At 37.3% G+C, this 23661-nt stretch overlaps 2 protein-coding genes across 2 annotated transcripts in view; one reads left to right on the plus strand and one right to left on the minus strand.

Moving 5' to 3' along the window:
• The window catches only part of brox (BRO1 domain and CAAX motif containing), a 445085-nt gene that overhangs the window by 56497 nt on the left and 364927 nt on the right, over nucleotides 1-23661 (plus strand). The window lies entirely within an intron of this gene.
• Nucleotides 88-22483, minus strand: LOC114665883 (trichohyalin-like). The gene is made up of 11 exons (XM_051919505.1): nucleotides 22436-22483; nucleotides 16175-16311; nucleotides 8150-8299; nucleotides 7805-7983; nucleotides 6737-6842; nucleotides 5378-5532; nucleotides 4194-4385; nucleotides 2236-2356; nucleotides 1133-1266; nucleotides 933-999; nucleotides 88-505 (listed from the first exon to the last, which is right to left on the minus strand). Exons 2-8 carry the CDS (start codon nucleotides 16277-16279, stop codon nucleotides 2287-2289), a joined length of 957 nt encoding a protein of 318 aa, XP_051775465.1. The 5' UTR covers nucleotides 16280-16311; nucleotides 22436-22483; the 3' UTR covers nucleotides 88-505; nucleotides 933-999; nucleotides 1133-1266; nucleotides 2236-2286.

Genomic DNA, 23661 nt, shown 5'->3' on the forward strand with positions numbered 1-23661 from the left:
CCTTTTAAGGTGCATTTTTATTCAGATCCTTCTTTCCGCCCACACTGTGATAAAGGCAAACATATAAAAAAAAGTTTTGTATTTTTTTTTTTTTTTTTTTTAAAGTTGCATCTTCTACATAATTCAGTTCCGCAGGTTGTAAACTAATGTGCTCAGTCTCAAAAGAGACTGAATCAGAGCTCAGCCATGTGCACTCCAGCAGGCATACTGAATCACAATAGGGCACACCTTCCAACTCCTTCCATTCTGAAGTTCGATAAATGTCCTACAAACCAGCCCTAGATTAGCCCTTCAGGTCAGGATGTGCGGCACAACCAACTGGAGTAGTTGTCTTCCCAACTCCAAGGAGAACACACTGCATTTTCATTTTCTTCTCTATGCTCAAAGGTCTGGGAATTTGATGTTGCTAAAGGTAACAATGCAGAAGTCAAAACTTTCCAGATCGTCTCGGTGTTGATGGGCTCCTGCAGCCATCTGGGTTGGCTTTTGATGGACAAAGATGGCACTGGTGTAAAAAGGAAGGAACAGCATACACAAAAATAAATCAGTTTAATATATATCACATCAGACATCATATAAGTTTGCAATTTGTGTCCAGACTATCACTCAGATTTCTTACATTTTACTGAAAATGATCAACTCATCTAAACAGCATGTTAATAAATTTGCTCATTTACTTTGTATATTTGTGGTGTGGTAAAAGGAGAATGGAATGCAATGAAACATCTAAATAAATCAACTCTAAGCTGAAATCTCACTAATAAGACATTCTCAAATTATCTTGTTTTGTTTATATGGTCTCTTTAGCAAACACCATCACAAGGCACTTTACAATTTCTTATAACAGCTGAAGTCCCAGGGACTTACTCAGGGTCACAAAGTGAGTCAGAGGTGGTAAAAGCATCAAACGTTTTCAGAAAGCAGCACTTTACCTGTTATCTATCCTTGCCTATGCCATCCTTTTCGGTTGTCTTCACTGTAATATTTGCAAACATCAAACTGAAATAAAGGATAATACGTGGATCCTTACTAAATAATCATTTTTTAAATTTTACTTACAGCTTGCAAATGGAAAGTGTAACAGAACATTAAACGCAAACACTGTAACATGAATATAGAAATATACACTCACCTATTTAAATTGTTTTTAAAACAGCCGTAGTATTGCAGCCTGCCGTCTGTGCACTGCCCGCTGGGATAATTATTGTGTCTAGTAGTTTAAAGGTGTTAATTATCCAGTCTGAAGAAAGATGGGGGTAAAGCCTACTGAAGGAAACGCATAACATTTTTATCAGAGTATTTAAATACTGCTAATAATTAATAAAAGTCCAAACAGACTTTGAACTTCACATATTTAAAGATCAATATGTCTATTTTCATATACTTCCTATTCCATTTTAGATTTGTAAAGAGTCACAGACTATCAAAGTAGCACCTGGCACAAGCAAGGACTGGATGAGACACCAGTCCCTCCTGGAGCAAAAAGCACAAGGCCAAAATAAAGTCAACTTCAAACTAACATTGGGGATTAAGAGACAAAATTAAATTTTTTTTTTTTTTTTTTTAATCATGAAATGTGCAAAGTTGGTTTGTTAGACTTCAACCGAATTTTTTCCTTTTGCTCTTCGTTTAAACACCATGGTCAGTGCTACTACTTCAAGGATTCAGTATCCTGGGGTGGCACCCCTCTACCAGCCACTGTCCATATAGAACTTGCACCTTTTTCTCAGATCTGTGGGTATTCATATTGGTATTGCAGTTTTCCTTCCATATTCCCAAAGACAGGTAGGTCAGGTTAACTGGCAACTATACATCGTCCATGTATGCACTGGTGTGGATATGGCTTGGCCCTACAATGAACTGGCTCCCCCTCTCCAGGGTTGCTTTCTATGTTGTACCCAAGAACTCTTTAAGGAAGTCTGAGACCATTACACTTTTGCCTGCAGAATTTCCTTTGTCCTATTAGCTAAAGGTGAGCTCAAGTTACTTTAGTTTAGAAAATGAAAAATAGGGGCAGTACTGTTCTCTAGGGGACACCAACGTAACACCTGGCTGCAGCAGATATATGGTCACTTCCGGAGTGTGGGACTGGATGGCTGCCAACCAGGATCTTGAGCTGTTCCGTCAAGTGGTGGGTGCGGCAACACACTGCACCACTGCTTGCTCCCCAACCTGACCTGGCATAAAACCAAATATGCTGGATGAAGACAAATCCTAAAAACTGCTGCAGATTACCCAAAGCAACTGACTGCTGTCCTAAGACAACATGGCATTCCAGTCGCATTCTCATAAGGGTGGTAGGTAGTGGAGATTTCGTTTCACCATGTTGAGGTATTTATCTTCAAGGCCAGAATCTCTGAAAATAAAAAAACAAAAAAGTATATTAAAATGTCACCTACGTTTACATTATAGAGGAGCAAAATTGGACTGGTTATTTCAAAAGAATGGTATTCCCACAGTACTCAACGTTAAAATTGGCATCAAAGATTTCTCCTCACTATCCCTGAACTGGAAAATGTGTGATCCTTCACTTTTCACAAAAATAAACTGGCTCAATTACATTAACCCTGGTTATTTTACTGAACTTCTGTTAGGATCTGTCAATTATATTTATATAAAAAATCAATTACGCTCGGATACAAGTTTTGAGGTAATTACTTTCTATTTAACAGTAAGTTTATATTCTAGTCTTGCATATGGTCACAAGCTCTAGCTGGGGAGACTGACAAAAATTAGTCTGTGAGTAGAAGCAAGTGAAATGAGAACCTTGTGCAGCGTTTCTGGACTCACTCTACATTGGGGTCACCAACTCCAGTCCTGGAGGACCACCGTGGCTGTAGGTTTTCATTCTAACCCTTTTTCTTAAAGGGTAACCTGTTTTTGCTGCTAATGAACTCCTTTTGAATTCATTTTCATTGAATTGCTCTTGAAGACTTAGACTCCTTTAAATTGTTTCTTTTTCCTTTATTAGCTGCCAAACAATGAGATACAAAATGAAGCAAAACAGGACCAGCAAACTGTGTCCATAGTACAATATCTGAAATATCTGACAGTCTCAGGAATGTCGATCTGCTCAGGTCCACAAAACATTTGAACAGTGCTCTTAGAAAGGAGAAAAATCTAAAATTTCAGAAATGTCTGCTATTGCACCATGAGAGCAGCAATAAGCCATGAAATTAAAGAACGGGTTTAATTAACGAGAATCAGCATGTAATTAAGCAAATGGTTGGAGTGAAGTTGTTTCGAGTTTGATGCCCTGAGTTGGTCTTCTGCTGGCTCACTCACTTCACATATCATTTCTGTTTGGGTGCCATTTAAGGAAAGAAATGAAGCAATTCAAAGGAATGAGGAAGACATTCAGGGGAACAAATCTTTAAACAAGTCAACTAAAATTAATTCAAAAGATGTAGTAGCAAAATTGGGTCACTAATTAAGAAAATGGTTAGAATGAAAACCTGCAGCCATGGCGGTCCTCCAGGACCGGAGTTGGCAACCCCTACTCTACATGACGGGGAGAGGAGCTTCACAAAACTGGGGGACTTTGGAGCCGGTACCACTGCTTTTCCACACAGATAAAAGCCAACATAAGAGTTCTGGACAATTATTTATGGATACCCCAAATTCCACCCCCCCCCCACCCCCAACTGCACACATAGAAGGCATGACCAAGATGACCCACAGCAAATCTAGGATATGCTGGATAGATCATATCTATGCATTAGTCTCATTGCATCAGAGAATTCCCCAGGATAGGCATATTAAAAATTATGGAAAATGATGAGCATCTATAGTATTGTTCTTCTTAAGGCAAATAGCCTTGAATATTAAGTGAACATTAATTGTATTTATGTTTTTATTTGAAGACCAATGTACTCTTTGAAAACGCCTCCATAAATTGTCACAAATCTTTTCTGATGCAAGTTAATCCATTACAACAGCCATTTATATGTTTAGGAACAAACTGCAGCCTATTCACATTCTAACAGCCAAAGAGTTAGAAAAAAACTGTGCATGATGCTTCCCCGAGATCTTTGCTTGAGCTACCAAGCAAAAAAATCTGAGCAAAGCTGTGTAATTAAAATTTGAAAATTACTTTGGGATCATACAATACTCTTCCTTAGAATATTGTTCACACCAAAAACTCTGTAAATTTGTAATTGTAAATATATATATCAGTCTAAGCTTGTTCTTACTTTAAATTTTGAATTTTTTTAGCAGAGGTTTCCCGTAGCCGTTGCTCCCTTCCCTTTGGATCCAGCCGTTCTTTTAATGCTTCTGCCATTTCTTCTTTTATCTGCTTCCTAATGTCATTAATCAACTTCAGTTCTTCTCGCTTCCGTCTCTCTTCCTTTTCTCTCTCATATGCAAGAGCATCTTGCATAAATCTAAAGAAAATCACAATAACCTTTCAGCCAATAAAAAGCATTTTTTTTTTTTTTTAAAATACAGAAAAATGATGGAAAACAATGCAAAGACAGCTACCTTAGAAATAAGCGCAATTAAGCATTTCTGAAATGAGTAACTTAAGTTAGTCCACCTTCACAAATATTAGGTATGCTCCTCTGCAAAACTAACAAACTTATTGTTGACAGACTGATAAAATGCTACCCTTCCCAATTTTTATTAATTATAAAACCAAAACAATCTTCTTGACCAAGTCTTAAGGACACACCCAGTTCCAAAAACCATAGAACTGGAAGGGTTTTCCCTACACAAATGACAAGTTATGCCTTTCAGTAGAAAGGTTTCTGGAAAGTTTATATATCATATATACTCGAGTATAAGCCGACCCAAATATAAGCCGAGGTAACTAATTTTACCTACAAAAACTGGAAAATCTTACTGACTCAAATATAAGCCTAGGGTGGTAAATGCAGCAGCTACTGGTAAGTTTAAATAATCAAAATAAATACCAATAAAATTACTGTACATTAATTGAGGCATCAGTAGGTTAAATGTTTTTGAGTATTTATTTCAAAGAAAAACAGTAAACTAGCTCTGTAAGTGGAGAAGAGGGTCAACAAAAACAATATGGTATCTCTCTCTCTCTCTCACTCACTCACGCACGCGTGTGTGTCTCTCGTGCTCTCACACTCCAGCTTTCTGTCGGGGTGGCAGGGGCAGCGGGACCCGACTTGAATACAAGCCGAGGGTGATGCTTTTCAGCACATTTTGGGTGCTGAAAAACTCGGCTTATATTCGAGTATATAAAAAACCAGGATAATGATACTCTAAAACATTTACAGTCGCCTCTAAAATTCAATCACAGTTTCTCAGATGTTTGTTTTTAGCAGTAACATATCCACCACAATAACAAAAAAGGAAAAACTATTAGCCCAACTCTAAATAACATCTCCTCAACTGCAATCCTAAATACCTCCTCTCCTTTTTAAAGTTAGAAAAAAACTGAGGCTCTGTTTGGCTTGGGCGAAGGTCTTTGTCTCCTCCTCCTCCTCCTTCATTGCGATCCCACTCTTTGCACCACCGTTCTCTTTCTGTGGCCTCCCGTCGAATGCGAGCTATTTGAGCATTCTGCAGGAAGAAAAAAACAAATACTAACATATTAAGAGAAAAAATGTTTCTAGTTATTTACTTGAACACAATAAAATGAACTTCACAAACCATCAGTGTACTTAAATCGGAGTTTCAAACTCAGATCCTGGAGGACTAAAGCAGGTGCAGGATTTTTCAGTCCCACAACTTTGTTAATGGAGGAACAATTTTGCCACCAACAGAATGAACGCCTTTGCCTTTATTTTAATTGACTTGCTTCTTAAAACTTATGACTCCAGAATTGTTGCTTCTTTTCTTAACCAGCTATCAAACCATACGGACAGGCAAAGTGAGACAACAAATAACCATCCAACTAGGGGTCTCATTTGTTTTTGGAAAGCCACGATTTTTAGCTGTGGCTTCTGAATTAAAAGCCAATTCTTGTTAATAAAAGTACATTATTTAACTCTGTGGTCTTCAAGAGTTCTCATTCTATCACACAGGGCACTTCCAAAACTGATTTTTTTGTTTTTTTGAAAGCACAATTCTTTGAGGACTATATTGCTCAGACCTTGATATTTTCTTTCATAAAAGAAACATATATTTCTCAATCTTAACAATAGTACTAGGGTGTTGTACCGTGTTAGCCATTATGAATGTAGAGAAAAGCCAAGCAAAATGACACCTTTTATTGGCTAACTAGAAAGATTACAATATGCAAGCTTTCGAGGCAACTCAGGCCCCTTCTTCAGGCCTGAAGAAGGGGCCTGAGTTGCCTCGAAAGCTTGCATATTGTAATCTTTCTAGTTAGCCAATAAAAGGTGTCATTTTGCTTGGCTTTTCTCTCAATCTTAACAATGAAGACAAAGTACACTTGTTCCACTGGCAGCAATAAACTGTTACTAATGAAGAAAGTGGATGAAACAAAAACCTGCAGACACAGTGGCCCTACAGAGTCAGAATTTGACACCTCACCTTAAAATGATATAAAATTAGAGGTTAGCGTTCAGAAATTAAGATTTGACATTAGCCCACAATATATTTACACCGCCAACTACTTGTTATCTTTCAGCAGTTTACAGAAAGGTAAAACACCGGCAAAAACAAAATATTTCTTTTTTTTTTTTTTTTAATTGCGTATTTCACAAAATGCTATTGAACAAATAAATGGATATGTCAGAGAATGTGGATTTGAAAATGCCAGCCTCCTCAACTCTGTTATAAATATTTTACTACTTTTGACCTGTTTCTGGGTCTTCAGTATCTCCAAAAAACGTTTTTCTTGCTCTCTTTCTTGTAACGCCCTCTCCTTCTTCTCTTCCATTTGCTGCCTTTGAAACTTCCCAATTCTAGACATGTCAGCAATAAAAGAACATGACAAAGCATTTATATACCATTATATGACTTTGTTATTGTTTAACTCCTAAGCAATTGCTCCATCCTGGGTATTACATTCATCTGCATCTAGCCCTGCATGTAGGCCCTCAAACCTGCAGGGAAAAACTTGGGGGGGTTGGTGGCAGACTTGGCACTTCAGCCACCATAAAAAACCTCACTGTTCCACTCCATCTGAACCAGTGTGGTGCTGAGGTGTCACCCGTTTCATGGTTGCACTCGGGTCCTAATCTGGAAAAAAACATGGCGATTCCGATCCAATAAGAACCTTGTGCTAATTCGGTTATTAGTATTGACAGATCACAATTTTTTAATGTGGTTTATAATGAAGAATGTTGAAAAATATAGTCATTGAAACAAAGAATAAAGCTGATGTTCTTCTAAAATGACTGAATCTCATAATACTGGTGTTATTTTGTTCAAAAATGACATGTATACGCTATTTTACAATGTGTGTAATTGTAAGATGTGGACCAATACTCAACAACTGCCTTGACTTGAAAGACAGACATATTCTTAAGTATTAAAGTTTTTGGCTTTACCAGTGCCCAGTTAGTTTCGATGTAAAGGTTTGCCAGTGTGGGCAAGATATTTTGTAAAATATTTAGAAAATGCTGGACTTACAGATCACAATTTCACGTGGTAGATGCATAAATACCACGTTGGTGAAGAAATAACGCCAATTTGAAAAAAAAAAAACAAAACACCAAAACTTGTCCTTTAACACATTACATCAGATAATGACAGCTTAACTGTCTTTATGTAGAATTCCTGGCCCAATAGATGCGTGGGGTTAATGCCAAGGAGGTTAATCAGCAATTTTCCACTTTGCCATTCAAGGACTTGGCTGCTAGAGTGCCAGGCTACTAGAAGCAGAGTAACACTGATAAAAGAAGGTGTGACTGACAATACATACTCAATAAGACGCTTTCTCCGAATTGCCTTCTTTTCGTCCTCAGATTTTATAGCTCTTATCCGTTCTTCCTCCATCATGTTGTGTAGCCTTCGTTCCTCTGCTTTTTCACCCCTCTTCATCTGTTTCTTCAGCATTTTCTGGTCCTCCTGCACTGCATGACAATGAGCTGCTAAAAGAAGCTGAATGAAACAGGAGTTTGGTTGATTTATATTTAATAATAAAAAATTAAAAAAAAAAAAGCACAAAATAAATTCCATAAGTTTATTATGTAACTAGTAGAACATGACTATGTACTTTCTTTCTGGGCTTTATTTCATAACTGAAACTCATTTTACTCCATTCTACCTTATTCAATCTCATTATTTCCTCATCACGTTCTATCATGAGATCTTCAGCTCTCTTAAGAACCAAAGCTCGGTGTGCTCGGTCTTCTCTTTCTGGGCAATTTGGAGGTGGTCTACTCTGCGGGGACCAGGTCCTCTCATTTTCTGCTTTCTAAGAAAGTAAAAAGTAAATGCAGCATCAGGCAGCTTTCCAGGACTTAACATTAATTATACATTGTCATTTACAAATAGATCTTTAAATAATAATTAAAAAAACAGTTAAGTATAAATCACTAAAACCCATGAATTATACATTCACACCTACTACCACATAGACCTTTATCAAAATGCTTATTTTTTTATTCAAAAACCATAGTATTGATGTAAAGCCAACTCTTAAAATCACCTTTACAAGTACAGTGTCTTACAGTTGTGCTTGAAAGTTTGTGAACCCTTTAGAATTTTCTATATTTCTGCATAAAGATGACCTAACACATCAGATTTTCACTCAAGTCCTCAAAGTAGATAAAGAGAAACCAGTTAAACAAATGAGACAAAAATATTATACTTGATCATTTATTTATTAACGAAAATGATCGAATATTATATATTTGTGAGTGGCAAAAGTATGTGAACCTTTGCTTTCAGTATCTGGTGTGAACCCCTTTGCAGCAATAACTGCAACTAAACGTTTCCGGTAACCGTTGATCAGTCCTACACACCGGCTTGGAGGAATTTTAGCCCATTCCTCCATACAGAACAGCTTCAACTCTGGGATGTTTGTGGGTTTCCTCACATTAACTACTCACTTCAGGTCCTTATACTTTTCGATTAGATTAAGGTCAGGACTTTGACTTGGCCATTCCAAAACATTAACTTTATTCTTCTTTAACCATTCTTTGGTAGAACGACTTGTGTGCTTAGGGTCGTTGTCTTGCTGCATGACCCACCTTCTCTTGAGATTCAGTTCATGGACAGATGTCCTGACATTTTCCTTTAGAATTCTCCGATATAAATTCTGAATTCATTGTTCCATCAATGAAGGCAAGCCGTCCTGGCCCAGATGCTGCAAAACAGGCCCAAACCATGATACTATCACCACCATGTGTCACAGATGGGATAAGGTTCTTATGCTGGAATGCAGTGTTTTCCTTTCTCCAAACATAACGCTTTTCATTTAAACCAAAAAGTCCTATTTTGGTCTCATCCGTCCACAAAACATTCTTCCAATAGCCTTCTGATTTGTTCACATGATCTTTAGAAAACTGCAGATGAGCAGCAATGTTTTTTTTGGAGAGCAGTGGCTTTCTCCTTGCAACCCTGCCATGCACACCATTGTTGTTCAGTGTTTCCCTGATGGTGGACTCATGAACATGAGCCAATGTGAGAGAGGCCTTCAGATTACTTAGAAGTTACCCTGAGGTCCTTTGTGACCTCGCCGACTATTACACGTCTTGCTCTTGGAGTGATCTTTGTTGGTAGACCACTCCTGGGGAGGGTAACAATTGTCTTGAATTTCCTCCATTTGTACACAATCTGTCTGACTGTGGATTGGTGGAGTCCAAACTCTTTACAGATGGTTTTGTAACCTTTTCCAGCCTGATGAGCATCAACAGCTCTTTGTCTGAGGTCCTCAGAAATCTCCTTTGTTCGTGCCATGATACACTACCTCAAACGTGTTGTGAAGAGCAGACTTTTATAGATCCCTGTTCTTTAAATAACTTAGGGTGCCCACTCACACCTGATTGTCATCCCATTGATTGAAAACACCAGACTCAAATTTCACCTTCAAACTAACTGCTAATCCTAGAGGTTCACATACTTTTGCCACTCAAATATGTAATATTCGATCATTTTCCTTAATAAATAAATGACCAAGTATAATATTTTTGTCTCATTTGTTTAACTGGTTTCTCTTTACTATTAGGATTTGAATGATAATCTGATGATGTTTTAGGTCATATTTATGCAGAAATACAGAAAATTCTAAAGGGTTCACAAACTTTCAAGCCCGAGAAAATTACTGTAATTATCTAGAAATTACAGTATGCATTTATTGCTTGTGAAATCCATACAAGACTTTATTACAAAAGAACATTCATATACTAAAAAGTAAGAACATATTGAAGTTTAAGGAAAAGGTCAGTACTTGTATAATGTTTTCAAAGGCAACCTATAGTAACTCATTCTAACCTTGTTCCACTATTTTTAGTAACTACTTACTGTAAACTCTTTTTGGTATTTACCCGTCCAAGTTTTCTCACACAGCTTCAGCTATGTTAACACTGGAGCTTAGATATGGCTAATCTACAGACTTCAGGTCCAATAACATCTTCATTTTTGACTGCTGCTTTTATGCAGTTGTCCCCCCCCCCCCCCCAAAGATAAAACAATAACAATAATTCTTTGCATTTATATAGCACTTTTCTCACTACTCAAAGCGCTCAGCAATTACTGGTTAAGGGCCTTGCTTAAGGGCCCAACAGCAAATAATTAGGAAGTGGGCGGAACACTAAAAGGACAGTGAATGCTGGTGTGACATTTTGCCACAGCCTGAATTCTGGGATAAGCCTGGAAATGGTGAACCACAAATAAACTCTTCAAGACAATCAAAAGTTGAATTGGCACAAATCTGGAAAACTCAACAAATACATTTTTGTATATACAGCACACACGACACTTGTGCCATTTGTCATTTTTTCCTGTAGAGAAAAGCCAAGCAAAATGACACCTTTTATTGGCTAACTAGAAAGATTACAATATGCAAGCTTTCGAGGCAACTCAGGCCCCTTCTTCAGGCAAGATGTAATGTGAAAATTCAGTTGCGACACTCCCCTCTGGCTGGTGTACAACAGAGCACTGCACAAGATCCATGAGTGGGAACGAAAAGGCTATACATTTATTGAGTCTGGAGATTACACAATCCTACTTAAACAGAACTCCACCATGAACATCAGTAACATACTAAAGGACTGGAGAGTAAAATTATTTTGACAAAAGTAGTAAATAAACATAGTACATTAGTGAGGTGCCACGACAGAAACAAATTATTTTACAAACTTCTATCTGCCAGCGGCCCCACCTCCCAAATCCAGACACACACAGCTCAAAGAGCTAATTACAAATACATAAAGTCCAGTATTTTAATGAACAAAAGGACAAGTCTGGCCGTTCTGGACACAGACTACATACACATTGTTATTGGTAAATATAAGTGGCCAATGCTCGTTAGAAACATAATCCAATATTCCTCACAACAGATATTTGAATCAATGCATACGAACTTTGTGTGCTAGACCAACATCCAATCAAGGACATGGTCGGAATTACTTTATTTATTGTTGACTGTGGTTTCTATTAATTTTCTATATCTTTTAAAAATAAATGAGTCATTCTGTAAACAATCTAGATATAGAAATCATTTTTAAAAAAAACGTAAGATTTTTATGTAAAAAAATATGAACAACACGCGTCCATTCTGCATGTTGTAGCAAATCAGCATTGTGGAAAACAGGATCTTAAACCGAGATCACAACATTGCCTATCCCTAACAATAATTAATCAAAGTCTATTTATATTTCTCAGCAATTATCATTTCATTGATTCTGAAAGGATCCAAAACACTAAATGATTGAAATGCACTCCAGACTATATGACTTAGCACCTCCCATGTTTAACAAAAGGCTGCAGACAGATAACCAGCTTTTTGGCAGTTCTTCCCCAGACATACTGGTATCATATATCATGTTCTGATTCTGGTGGAGTCTGCTTGCTTCAAAGTACATCCATCCATCCATCATCCAACTCACTAAATTTCTTTAAAGAAGTGACTTTTAAGTGCAGTTCTTAAAATGCATACAGACTACATTTTATGTTTGCGGCTAGCTCAGTTCCTTCAATTCTCAACATGAAACATCTTGAGGATCGGTTCTGAATTGCTTGTCAACTGCAGACTCAAGTTTAAACTGAGCTTTCTCGTTACTCAAAAATGTTTTAGCAGGTGTTTATAAAATTTGTAAACCACATCTGTGATGTTCTAGCAAACTCAAAATATTCACAAATGTTTTGAAAATGCAAGACATTCTTATCACTTCGGCAATATAAATGTCTGTTTTTAACAATTTGAATGTTATACAGTGTTCTAGCACAAGGGTCGCCAAGTCCGGTCCTGGAGGACCACCATGGAAGCAGGTTTTTTAATGAGTGCCCTGTTATTGCTGCTAATTAACGTTTTGTGAATTCACTTACATTGAATTGCTTTTTTAAGATTTCTTCATCATTCCCCTGAATTGCTTCATGTCTTTCCTTAAATGGCACCCAAACAGAAATGAAATGTGAAGTGAGGGATCCAACAGAAGACCAACTAAGTCAGGGCCTCAAACTCCAACCAATTTAACTCCAACCAGCTGATTAATGAGGTGCCGATTCTTGTCGTTAATTAAAACCAATTCTTTAATTCTGTGCCTTGTTGCTGCTCTCGTGGTGCATTAGCAGACATTTCTGAAATTGTTGATTTTGTCTTTCTAAGAGGACACTGTTAAAATGTTTTGGGGACCTGAGCAAATTAACATTCCATACACCTTCATCTTTGTTTATTTTCAGATACTGTATTGTGGACACCAGGGGGTATTTTCCGTACGTCGCTTAAATCATCCGAGATCAGATGCCTCACCTTGGATGAGTTAATGCCAGTGAAACTTATCCGGGATAAGTCGGTTTTTCAAACGCAGCCATGTAGTAGATTAGTCTGGCTGGATCTAATCATCCGAGATGAATGCGCGCGCCTGTGCCGATTGAAAAGCCCATTATATTATATAGTCTACAAAACATGATCAGCAAGTCTTTGATAGGCTGTAACAAAATGAAGAAAGAACGGGCACATTTTTTTTTTTTTTTTTCACATACGCGACTCAAGACCTTTTATTCAAAGGACATGAAGAATTTCAACATTTAATATGCACAAAGGGTAACACTGCAAAAGCAGCCCAGACCAGAAAAGATGGCTAGCAAAAAGTAGCTGACAAATTAAACGCTAAGTAGTGTGCATTGTACTTAGGAAATGAAATGCTGCATTCAATATGTGTCAGATTAATTATTATTTAATATGTCATAATTCCAGATCAAACAGGAGCACAAGCAGAACATGGGAACAGATTAAAGTAAAAGAATATACTTCAAACTGGTAAATATAACTATTTAAAGAATTGTTGACATAAAGAATCATATATAATATAAAAAACATGAATTCTAAAGCTAATAAGGTGGCAGACAAGCAAAAAACAGGTGGAGGTCCACACGGTCCAGACCTAACCCCTGCAGAAGAGTTGGCTCTCCAGCAAAATGCCCATCGCCCTGTTTGAGGGCATTCCAGGGCAAAGCTCCTCCTCAGAACCAGTGGCAGAGGATGCAGTGGTCACTTCATTTCAGGTAAAGGATGGTCATTTCATACCTATATTTGTCATCGATGTGTGCCATAGGTACGTTCCATATAGCCCTCTTTTTTGTTGACAGATAGATAGATAGATAGATATACTTTATTAATCCCAAGGGGAAATATCCGTAGAGCCTGTGTCTGACCAACGAGAGATTGACGAAGGTCAAATATTTGATGAAGACATGGTGTCCGATTATTCGGATTTGTGTACAATCCAGTGCCCCAATCACATTTGGAAATCCTGGTAATGAGAATGTTAGGCTGATTGCGAGATTCTTCATGGAACTGTGGGTGTTTTTGCCTGTATGTTGCCTACCTGCAATGGCATGAAACGCCGCTTTTATTGTCTGCACATGCAGGTGTCCAGGAAACACTATGAAAACCCGAAGGAAATATTTCAGAGCCAAACAGACTTTATAGAATTGCCTGGCAAACAGCACTTTTAGATAGATTTTATGCATCGCCTACAGTATATAAAAAAAGTGCCGCTTGCAAAAAACCTCAAAGCAATGCAAATTGTCTGTGTGGTTGTGACAGCCCGACTTCGCCTAGTTTGACTTCGAATAGAAGGTGCTAATAAATTTTTGAGGTGCAATATTACCCCTCGGCTAAAGCAGTATCTTTCGAAAAGAATTTCCTCTGGGAGCAATAATGGATCTTTCCGATCGCGCAAAACTCTCTATATGAAATTCTCTTCTTATAATTTGCGCACCGATATCAATTGGTCACTCATTCATGAATGGTGAAGCCATGACTGAATGAATTCCATGCACGGACACTGATTAAGTGTGTGAGCTAATCCTTGTTTACATTGAACAAACCTGCTCCGAGCAGGTTTGAGGATTTGGATGTGCTGCTATGACAACACATCCAGCAAGAGTTTCGAAAAAACCGACAGATCCAGGATCATGCCAAATCGTCAACAATTACATCCGGCTAAATGAGTAATCCACATACGAAAAATACCCCCCAGTTCTTTTGTATCTCATTATTGTTTGGAAGCGAATTAAGGAAAAACAAACAATTTAGGGGTCTGAGTCTTCAAGAGCAAGTCAATTAAAATTAATTCAAAAGAAGTTAATAAGCAGCAAAAATAGGGCACTCATTAAGAAAACGGTTAGAATGAAAACTTGCAGCCATGGTGGTCCTCCAGAAGCAGAGTTGGCGACCCCTGTTCTAATATTATATATAGTGTTAGAGGTGTTGGTGAAGCCAGCAAGGGAGCGCTTACCCTGGTGCCCAAAGTGGTTTCCAATTCCCTAGTGCAGTGACAGAGACACGACACAAAACAGAGGTCCTGATTCCCTGTGGTCATAAAAGATTCCTGGGCATCTTTCGTAAAGAGTAGGATGATTTCCCAATGTCCTGGCTAAATTGCTCATCACAGCCTAGTCATTCTGGCCTCCAAGTCATTACAATCGCCTAACTCACCCTCTAAATCTTCATCACCCAATAACTAATGTGTGGCAAGTGTACGGACACAAAATGGCTGTCGTTGCATCATCTGTGTGGATGGTGCACATTCCTGGTGGTTGAAGTGGTTTCCTATTTATACCTCTTTGAAGGTCTTGAAAAGTGCTATTATTCTTCTCAAAAGCAAATTAACACTTGCTTAAAAGAGAACTATTTTTAAAAATAATTATCTTAAAGGGTCCAAGATTTCTGTCTAGTACTGTAAATAATTAAAGGACAACAAAAACATGAGATTCCTGATGGAAAATGTTCTCACAGTAATGCTGAAGGATTGCATGAATTAATGGGTTATTTCTCAGTTTTCAATAACAACATTTTATGTATTTTGTGTACCAAATAATTGCATTTCAAGAAGCTGAATCAGATTTTTAACCCCCATGGCTTGCAAACACAACCATCGAAATTCACTAGTGATGCACTAGAATCCTGTCTAGTGTCGGTTCCTATCTTACCTTGATGCTGCTGGGTTATTATCTGGAACCCTGCCACCCTGAATTAGACAAGATGGGTTTGAGATTATCATCTTACCTTATTCGAAATGTGAATAGCATTTAGCAAGTAAACACTTAATGTATGCAACACCCACTTAAGGTTTTCTTAGAACACTACAAGATCCATGGGTATCCACCTGACATATCACTACAAATGCACTATATAAATAGCTGTTAAACTCAGGTAAGGGGGATGGGCAAGCAGTTACTGAACCACTCTGTTGGCTGTATGCTTAAATGAAAAGACTGAAAAGTTCAGCAGCAACATTTGGGATATATCCACCACTCTTTTCAAACAATGCCACAGAACCTTTAATGACTAAACACAGTCATAATCTCAGTTTAAAGTGTTACCCAAAAGACTGTACCTCCTGCATCATAGTGTCTCCCATCATTGCACTGGGGTAATGGAAAGAATGTTCTGGTCCTATGGGCCCTCCAACTCCATTTTCACAATTTACCGCAGCAACGGGACTTTTCCATGGTGGCCTCCCATCCATGCACTGGCCAGAATCAGGCCTGCTTAGCCTCCGGGATTGGACAGGATCGGGCTGAAAGGGGGTACAGATCATATACAGGTGATATTTTTCTTTAAGACTTATAAGAATATGTAAAGAAAGAAAAATTTAGGAGGTAAAAAGTACTCTACCTTTAAATTATCTTGATCACACATAGCACCTACTGCCTCGATGTCATTTTCTCCAAAAGGCCAAGATGCAGCCCAAAGTCTACGAAGTTCGGCTGCCGTTAACATGCTGGCCACTGGCCCAGTGGTCCAATGTTTTCCTAAGAGGAGTAATCCACTTTAGCAATCTGAAAGCGTTATTCATTTTGAAATATTAAGAATCAGCTCTAAAACTTATTTGTAGAAATAAAACAAATAGACTACATTCTGTTGTATAGATTATGGTGAAGAAGTGTTAAGTGCTGCTGCCTAACAGTTTCAGAATCCAAGACTCAAATCCCAGCCTAGGCACTTTGTGTTGAGGTTATACACTTCCTTTCCTTCTGCATTGAATGGGCATTAATAACTATGAAACAGAACAGCTATTTATTTATAAGCAACCAGCTAAAATATACTAATTATCTTCCCAATATAACACCTCTCCAAGGAAAAATCAAAAAAAGAAGAGAAATGTTAAAACTGAATCAATATAGTTGTTTTCCTGTGAAATAAACATCAGAACTCAAAAATGACAAATGCACAAATCACACAGCCAGGACCATCTTGCACCAAAAACCCAAAATGCATTGCTTCCATACTATTAGGCAGGAATGGAAAAAGCAGTGTGTTTTTAAGTAAGCAGGGCAAGTGTGCCACTGAAACTGAAGACGAAGAAAAAGCTTCAAAGAGATCATAAAGGCCATCAAAGACATTTTCTATAAAATATACGATAAACGTTTTTTCTCAAAACTACATTAAAAAAAAAAAAAATTCTTCTTTGGGTGGAGTATTCTTTTAAGTTGAAACAATAATAAAAAGGCCATCTTTATTCAAATATTTAAAATTGCCAAGACAGCATTACACTTGCCTAAAAAAAAAAAATGCAGCTTAAAAATAGATTAAAAAAAAAAAAAAAAAAGTGTCCAATCTATAGGACTCTCCCACTGCCCAAAAATTAAGACTCAAATATAAATAAAAGAACACCATATAAAACTCTGGGTGGTTCAAGTACATTTATACCAGATGTGCTCTTCTTTGTGTTGGATTTTGGTTACCATTTTAGCTTTTTACTTTTTTGCTTGCAGTGTACCAGCATATCATTAAGTGCTTATGATTCAGGAAAGTAGCATAAAAGACATGGGTGAAAATGGAAACTTTCAACCAAAAGTAATGTTTGAATCCACAACTCTATACCAACCCCTAACCCCCCCCCCCCCGTAAACTTCTCTGTAACCTATTAAGGTTCACCCTTCTGAATTAAGCACAAACAAAAGATCATCTCCTTTGCTGAATCACATGCTATCATCAGTGTAATTGGGGGAGAAGGGGGAGGGATGTTTGTGGGAGATTGTGCTCTATCATTGCAACAGCAACGCAGAGGAAGCAGTCTGCAGTGTTTGAGAAGCACTGGAATACAGCACATTTTGCACTGGCTCTTTCCAGCTCAGATAAAAATAAATCTGTTTTAGTGTTGTGTGTGTGATTGCTTAAATACGCTAAATAAACATTAAAAAAAAAAAAAATTATTTCTCAGCTATCCTACTCAATAATCTAGAGACCAACGGATACAATTCCCTTGTAGATTTCTTTTACAGGACATAAATTTAAGTACTACTGGTCTTTAAACATTTTACAAATGAAAAAACCGAATGTACTAAATTTAAGTATTTCCATCCATTTATATTTATTTATTTAGCAGGCACCTTCATTAAAAGCAACTTAGGAAAAATAACTGTAAAAAATGAGCCTGGATGTGAATTAAGCAACTTTTAAGTTAAACAATAGAGAACAACAGTTTAAAGAAAAACAACAGTTGCCTACAGTTATTTCTATGGATAGATGAAAACGAGCTGGGGAAAAAAAAAAAAAAAAAAAAAAAAAAACACACTGAGGCAGGTGGACAACTTGATAGACTGCAGGACATGATGTCACCTTTGACTGAAGTGGTTAAGAGCAGGCAATCTGGGAGCAACATAAAAGACTAAAATGAACTGCCCAATCCACTTACAAAGGCAGCAAAAATGTAACACCACTATTTTGTGTGCCAAGTCAGCAAAAAATAAAGATGCTATCTGCTTGTGAATTAGTGTATTGGCCTCGGTCGCTAAAATATTGCCAAAATTGAAAACACTCTTTAAAATTTGCACTTTTATTTCTGATTTTCCTTTTGTTATGGTAACAGCTTTAAGGCAGGTACTTTCCTTTGTTTTTCACGAGAAGGGAAACCAGCTTCTGCTTACTGTGGTGAATGCTTAACAGTTTCAGCATAAATTAGTAGTAAGTCAGGGATCTCAGGTGTGTTGTGAAGGCTACCAGTTCTATTGGTTTATAGAGCCATTATTGTCACTTGAACAGAGTACAGTGAAATTCTTATTTGTAAGTGGTATTCAGTAGAGGAGGACAAGACGAAGGAGATGATAGTGGACATGAGGAAGGAGAGGAGACCTCACCGGCCACTGTTCATTCGAGGGCTTGAAGTGGAGAAGGTTAGCAGCATTAAATACCTGGGCGTCTATATCAGTGAGGACCTCACTTGGACACTTAACACCACATAGTTGATCAAGAGGGCTCAACAGCTGCTGGACTTTCTGAGGAGGCTGAGGAAGTTTAGTATGTCAACTAAGATCTTCTGCAACTTTTAAAGCTGCATTGTTGAGAGCATCTTGACCAGCTGCATCACCGTGTGGTATGGCAACACAACTGCTAAGATCACCAGGACCCCACTACCCTCCCTGCAGAGCATCTACAACTGCCTCAATCCTCAGGGACCCCACCCACCCCACCCCCAACACGAACTGTTCACACTTCTACCCTCAGGCAGGAGGTTATAGAGTATGAAATGCAGGACTTCCAGGCTAAAGAACTCTCTTTCCTAAGGCCACTTAGACTCCTAAATAACTGACTGGAGTTTATAACCATGGTTTACCTCATTCCATCTACCTCACACAACTGTAACTGTATTTGACTTATCCCTCACACCCCTACCTGAACATTACACTTTATATTTCTATTCTGTTTTTATACTTTATGCTGCCTCCGTTACTTATTATCTATGTTCATCTTTATACGTTGGTTTTGTCATTTGGGGTGGACAGCAAAGAAAGAATTTCATTGTACAGGGAAACATGTTTCCTTACTGTGTCATATGACAATAACTTTGAACTTCATATTATTGAGAAGAGCAACTTTTTTGTAAAAATATGAATAGGCCAATGCTGGAATGGAACATGTGAAACAGATCTTTAAATACCACATTCAGACCAAGAGCTCTGGAACACTGGTGATTATGTAATTTTCACTACCCTCCTGTCTTTAGTTCAAAGCTTCCACTGTTTTTTTTACTAGAACAGGGGTAGGCAACGTCGGTCCTGGTGAGCCGCAGTGGCTACAGGTTTTCATTCCAACCCAATTGCTTAATTAGAAACCAATCATTGCCAATCTCAGACCTTATTTAATTTTATGGCTTGTTAGTCTGTGCAATGTAAGGCTCTTATATCGTAGATTTTTTTTCCTTTCCAAGGATATCATCCAAATGATACGAAGCCTAAAACAGATCATTTTCAGTCTGTCACATTTTTCTATTAAGTGTTTTATTAAATCAAACAGTGCATGATGAACACACACAGATGTAATTGGAAAAAAGCTAGCTGGAGAACTGCTGGCTGCTTTGTCTTTTACATCTTATTGCTAATAAGGAGCAATTAAAACACAATGCAGCAGTTTAAGATTGAAATAAGCAATTAAGGTTGGAGAACCTTAACAAGCGAGACCACTAAAATGAAGCATTAAAATGTCACTTAAGCAATATGTGCTTCATCAGCAATAATTGAGTTCTCGTTAAGGAACTGGGTTGGAACAAAAACCTGCACATACTGCGGCTCACCAGGACCGACGTTGCCTACCCCTGTACTAGAACATTAGAACACTCTGGACGAGAACAGGCCATACAGCCAACAAAGCTCGCCAGTCCTATCCACTTATTTCTTCCAAAAAAAACATCAAGTCGAAGTTTTGAAAGTCCCTAAAGTCTTACTATCTATCACACTACTTGGTCGCTTTATTCCAAGTTTCTATCGTTCTTTGTGTAAAGAAAAACTTCCTAATGTTTGTGTGAAATTTACCCTTAAGTTTCCAACTGTGTCCCCATGTTCTTGACGAACTCATTTTAAAATAACAGTCTCGATCCACTGGACTGATTCCCTTCATAATTTTAAACACTTCAGTCAGGCCTCCTCTTAATCTTCTTTTGCTTTAACTGTATAGGGCTCAGCTCTTTTAATCTTTCCTTATAATTCAACCCCTGTAACCCTGGAATCAGCCTAGTCGCTATTACCAGGATGTTAAAAAAAAAAAAAAAAAGGAGAGCAGACCTGCCTACAACTGCAGTGGTTGAAGTTCCCCTAATTACTTCACAGACAGAGAAAACAACATTACTTTGAAACAAACATCTTTGATGAGACATGAAATATGAGCAAAAAATTACAAAGCATTTCCACAGCACCTTTAAACAACAATTACAGTGAGGAACAGAGAGAGAGTGAGAGAGAATGTGTGCAAGCGAATGCAGAAAACAGAAAATGTTTCTGCTCACAGAATACGAGATGGAAGCCAACACAGTCCTCTGTGCCTGACAAACTAAAATATAATCTCTCCAACCCATTATGGAAGTATTGGGTTAGCCTTTTAATATCACATGAAAAAAACCCTAATTAAAAAAAAACAGGTGAAAATGTGCCATTGAGGATTTAAATGGCGACTTTAAATTGACCAGCGCATGGGCCAGGATATTAATTAGCATATCTGCCAAGGCAAATAGCACCTACTGCTCGAGTTGATATTTTAATCATTTACTAGTAAAAATAAAACATTCAAGCTGAAGCTACATTTCAGAAGTACAGGATGTCACAATCTGCAAGGGGGCTATTACAGCTTTGTGAGAATATCTGATAGACAAACCCGATTTTGTTGTTTTGTTTTTGGTCCAAGAGGGAAAGAGAAGAGAACAATTTTAAAATTTGTATATTGAACATACAGATTAACTTGTAGTTCTTTTCATGGTGGTAACGTGATAGTTTTTATGACATTGTAAACGTATCTAAAGTCTGTCCACTCATCTAAAGCAGCTTTAAACATACCTCTTCACAGGTTACCTCATCATGGCCCCTCTCCAAAATGCAGCTTTACCAAAGCTACCATTATCTGCTGAGCAGAAATGAGTTTAAAATCACATGACCTAGAAAAGGCAAAACATTACCTAAAAAGAGTAAGCATGGCGCATGATATTTTAAAAATAAACTACAAAATATACTCATGTAATTATACAATACATTAGATATACTTATGTAATTTCTTCTTGAGATTAACAAAGCTTATCTAGTACAAGCGTTTCTTGTGCATTGTCTTTTGGAATAAAATATTTTTATCTGTAAAGACCCTGCCATAAAAAGCAATTTTAAAATTAATATTAATCCAGTATTTTTAAATTTTGGAAAAAAATGTTTTGTGGTTTCCAAGAAAAAAATAAAAACCTTTTATATAAGCATTATATATATATATATATATATATATATATATATATATATATATATATATATATATATAGTCCTGGAGCATAAACATCTTCATTTATAAAGATTATTTTTTCAAAACCATTAAACAGTAAAAGAAGAAAAGCAAATAAACTATGTACTGGAAGGGAAGCATATTATTTTGTCCTGATGCAAATGTGTATGTTAGCAGCAATAGTTTTCAAACCCATGTTGTAAAACTTCAGTTTATCTGTAAAGGCAATATATTAATTCATACTTTCATCCATTTCATTAACCTTCTGGTGCCTATGCTAAGAGCATCAAGCACAACACGGGAACCAACCCTCAACAGAAAGTCAGTTATTGGAGGACACATTCACCTGCATTCCTGACCAATTTATGGTGTCCCGTCAAAGTACTAGGATTTTCTTTGTGGAGAAATGTTTAGGATTCTAGCAGAATACGCAAAGTCCAACCACCACACAGATAATGCCTAGACTGGGAAACAAAGAGGAACTCTTGAAGTTGTGTTGCAGCAGCACTACCCTTCATGTGGTCCTTTAATCATTCACTAACAGAAAAGAAAAAAAAAAAAAGGTTTGCAATTCTAAAAAAAGGAATATGTTGAATTTCATACAATAATAAAAATTGTCTTAATCCAATAATTGGACACCTGTATTTAAATGAATGCAATTTAAAATGTTAAAATGTGGTTTACCAGTCAGAGAAAGACAGTAAAAATCCACGGACAGGGTTCCATTATAAAAAACTGCAAAAACAAAAAGGGAAGAATTGTGACTTTAAGCAGTTTGGCAAAAACATATTTCCTTAAATGGAGCAGGCAAAATTAAATAATGCAACTTTAAATTTGTGTTTCAGCTACAAGTTTTGACATAAAATTGTCTCTTGGATATGACACTTGTGCAAGTAGAGAAAAGCCAAGCAAAATGACACCTTTTATTGGCCAACTAAAAAGATTACAATATGCAAGCTTTTGAGGCAACTCAGGCCCCTTCTTCAGGCAAGATGTAATCACACAAGTGACTGAAAACTGGTGCATTTAATCGAGCCATGAAATGTAGAAGGGGAAAAAGGTAGAGGTGATTTACAAACTAAAACCAATATTTCAGACACAATACTTAGGTTATTGTCCCCTACACTGAATTACTGTTCTTTGCCTAATTTTTCCCTTTTATTATCTATAGCAACTCTGTCTTTTCCTAACTGAATTACAAATGTGTAAAAGCAGATATAAAACCAGTAGAAAGCAAAATAAAATAATTTTACAAACAACAAAGATTTTATTCTTGTTTCACTCCGGCCCATCTGGCATCCTAGAAAACTTGGAGAAGCACATAAAAACTCACTGGATTATCAAACGTAGACAAGTGCCTCATGGCATTATTTAGTTAGCATTTTACTTTAAACAACTGCATGATTAAGCTACTGCAACAATCCATTATTTTGACACCATACATAAATTTTCTAACTCCACTCTTTTATTTACATCTTGATGAAGCACTAATATGATGCTAATACTGTTATGTTTTATATTATGATGCGAGTTAAAGAATCTTTAAAGCACAGAGCCATTTCCCTCCGTTTACAGCTCTCTGCGGAGACAACGGGTTTCCGTTACATTTCACCACATACAATATTTTAACGTAAAGCAACTTTCTAACATTAAAACTCCTCCGTCTGCGTCCTCCTGGTTGTCATCGCCATTCGGTTATGATCAACAACTACTGGCTGCCACTACAAGTCCAGATTAAGCAGCGCTTGATGCCAGCGAGCAAACGCATCAACTACAGTATTTGTCAACAGACACGCGCTTTATCAAAGGACCCAACACCAACTTAGTCGAGCGATGCCAAAACAACTGGCTTAATTTGCAAGAAATTGACTTTGTAAGATGTGACAGCTAAAACGAATATATTATTGTAA

This window comes from Erpetoichthys calabaricus, chromosome 15, assembly GCF_900747795.2.
Source record: "Erpetoichthys calabaricus chromosome 15, fErpCal1.3, whole genome shotgun sequence".
In the NCBI taxonomy this organism is placed as follows: domain Eukaryota; kingdom Metazoa; phylum Chordata; class Cladistia; order Polypteriformes; family Polypteridae; genus Erpetoichthys; species Erpetoichthys calabaricus.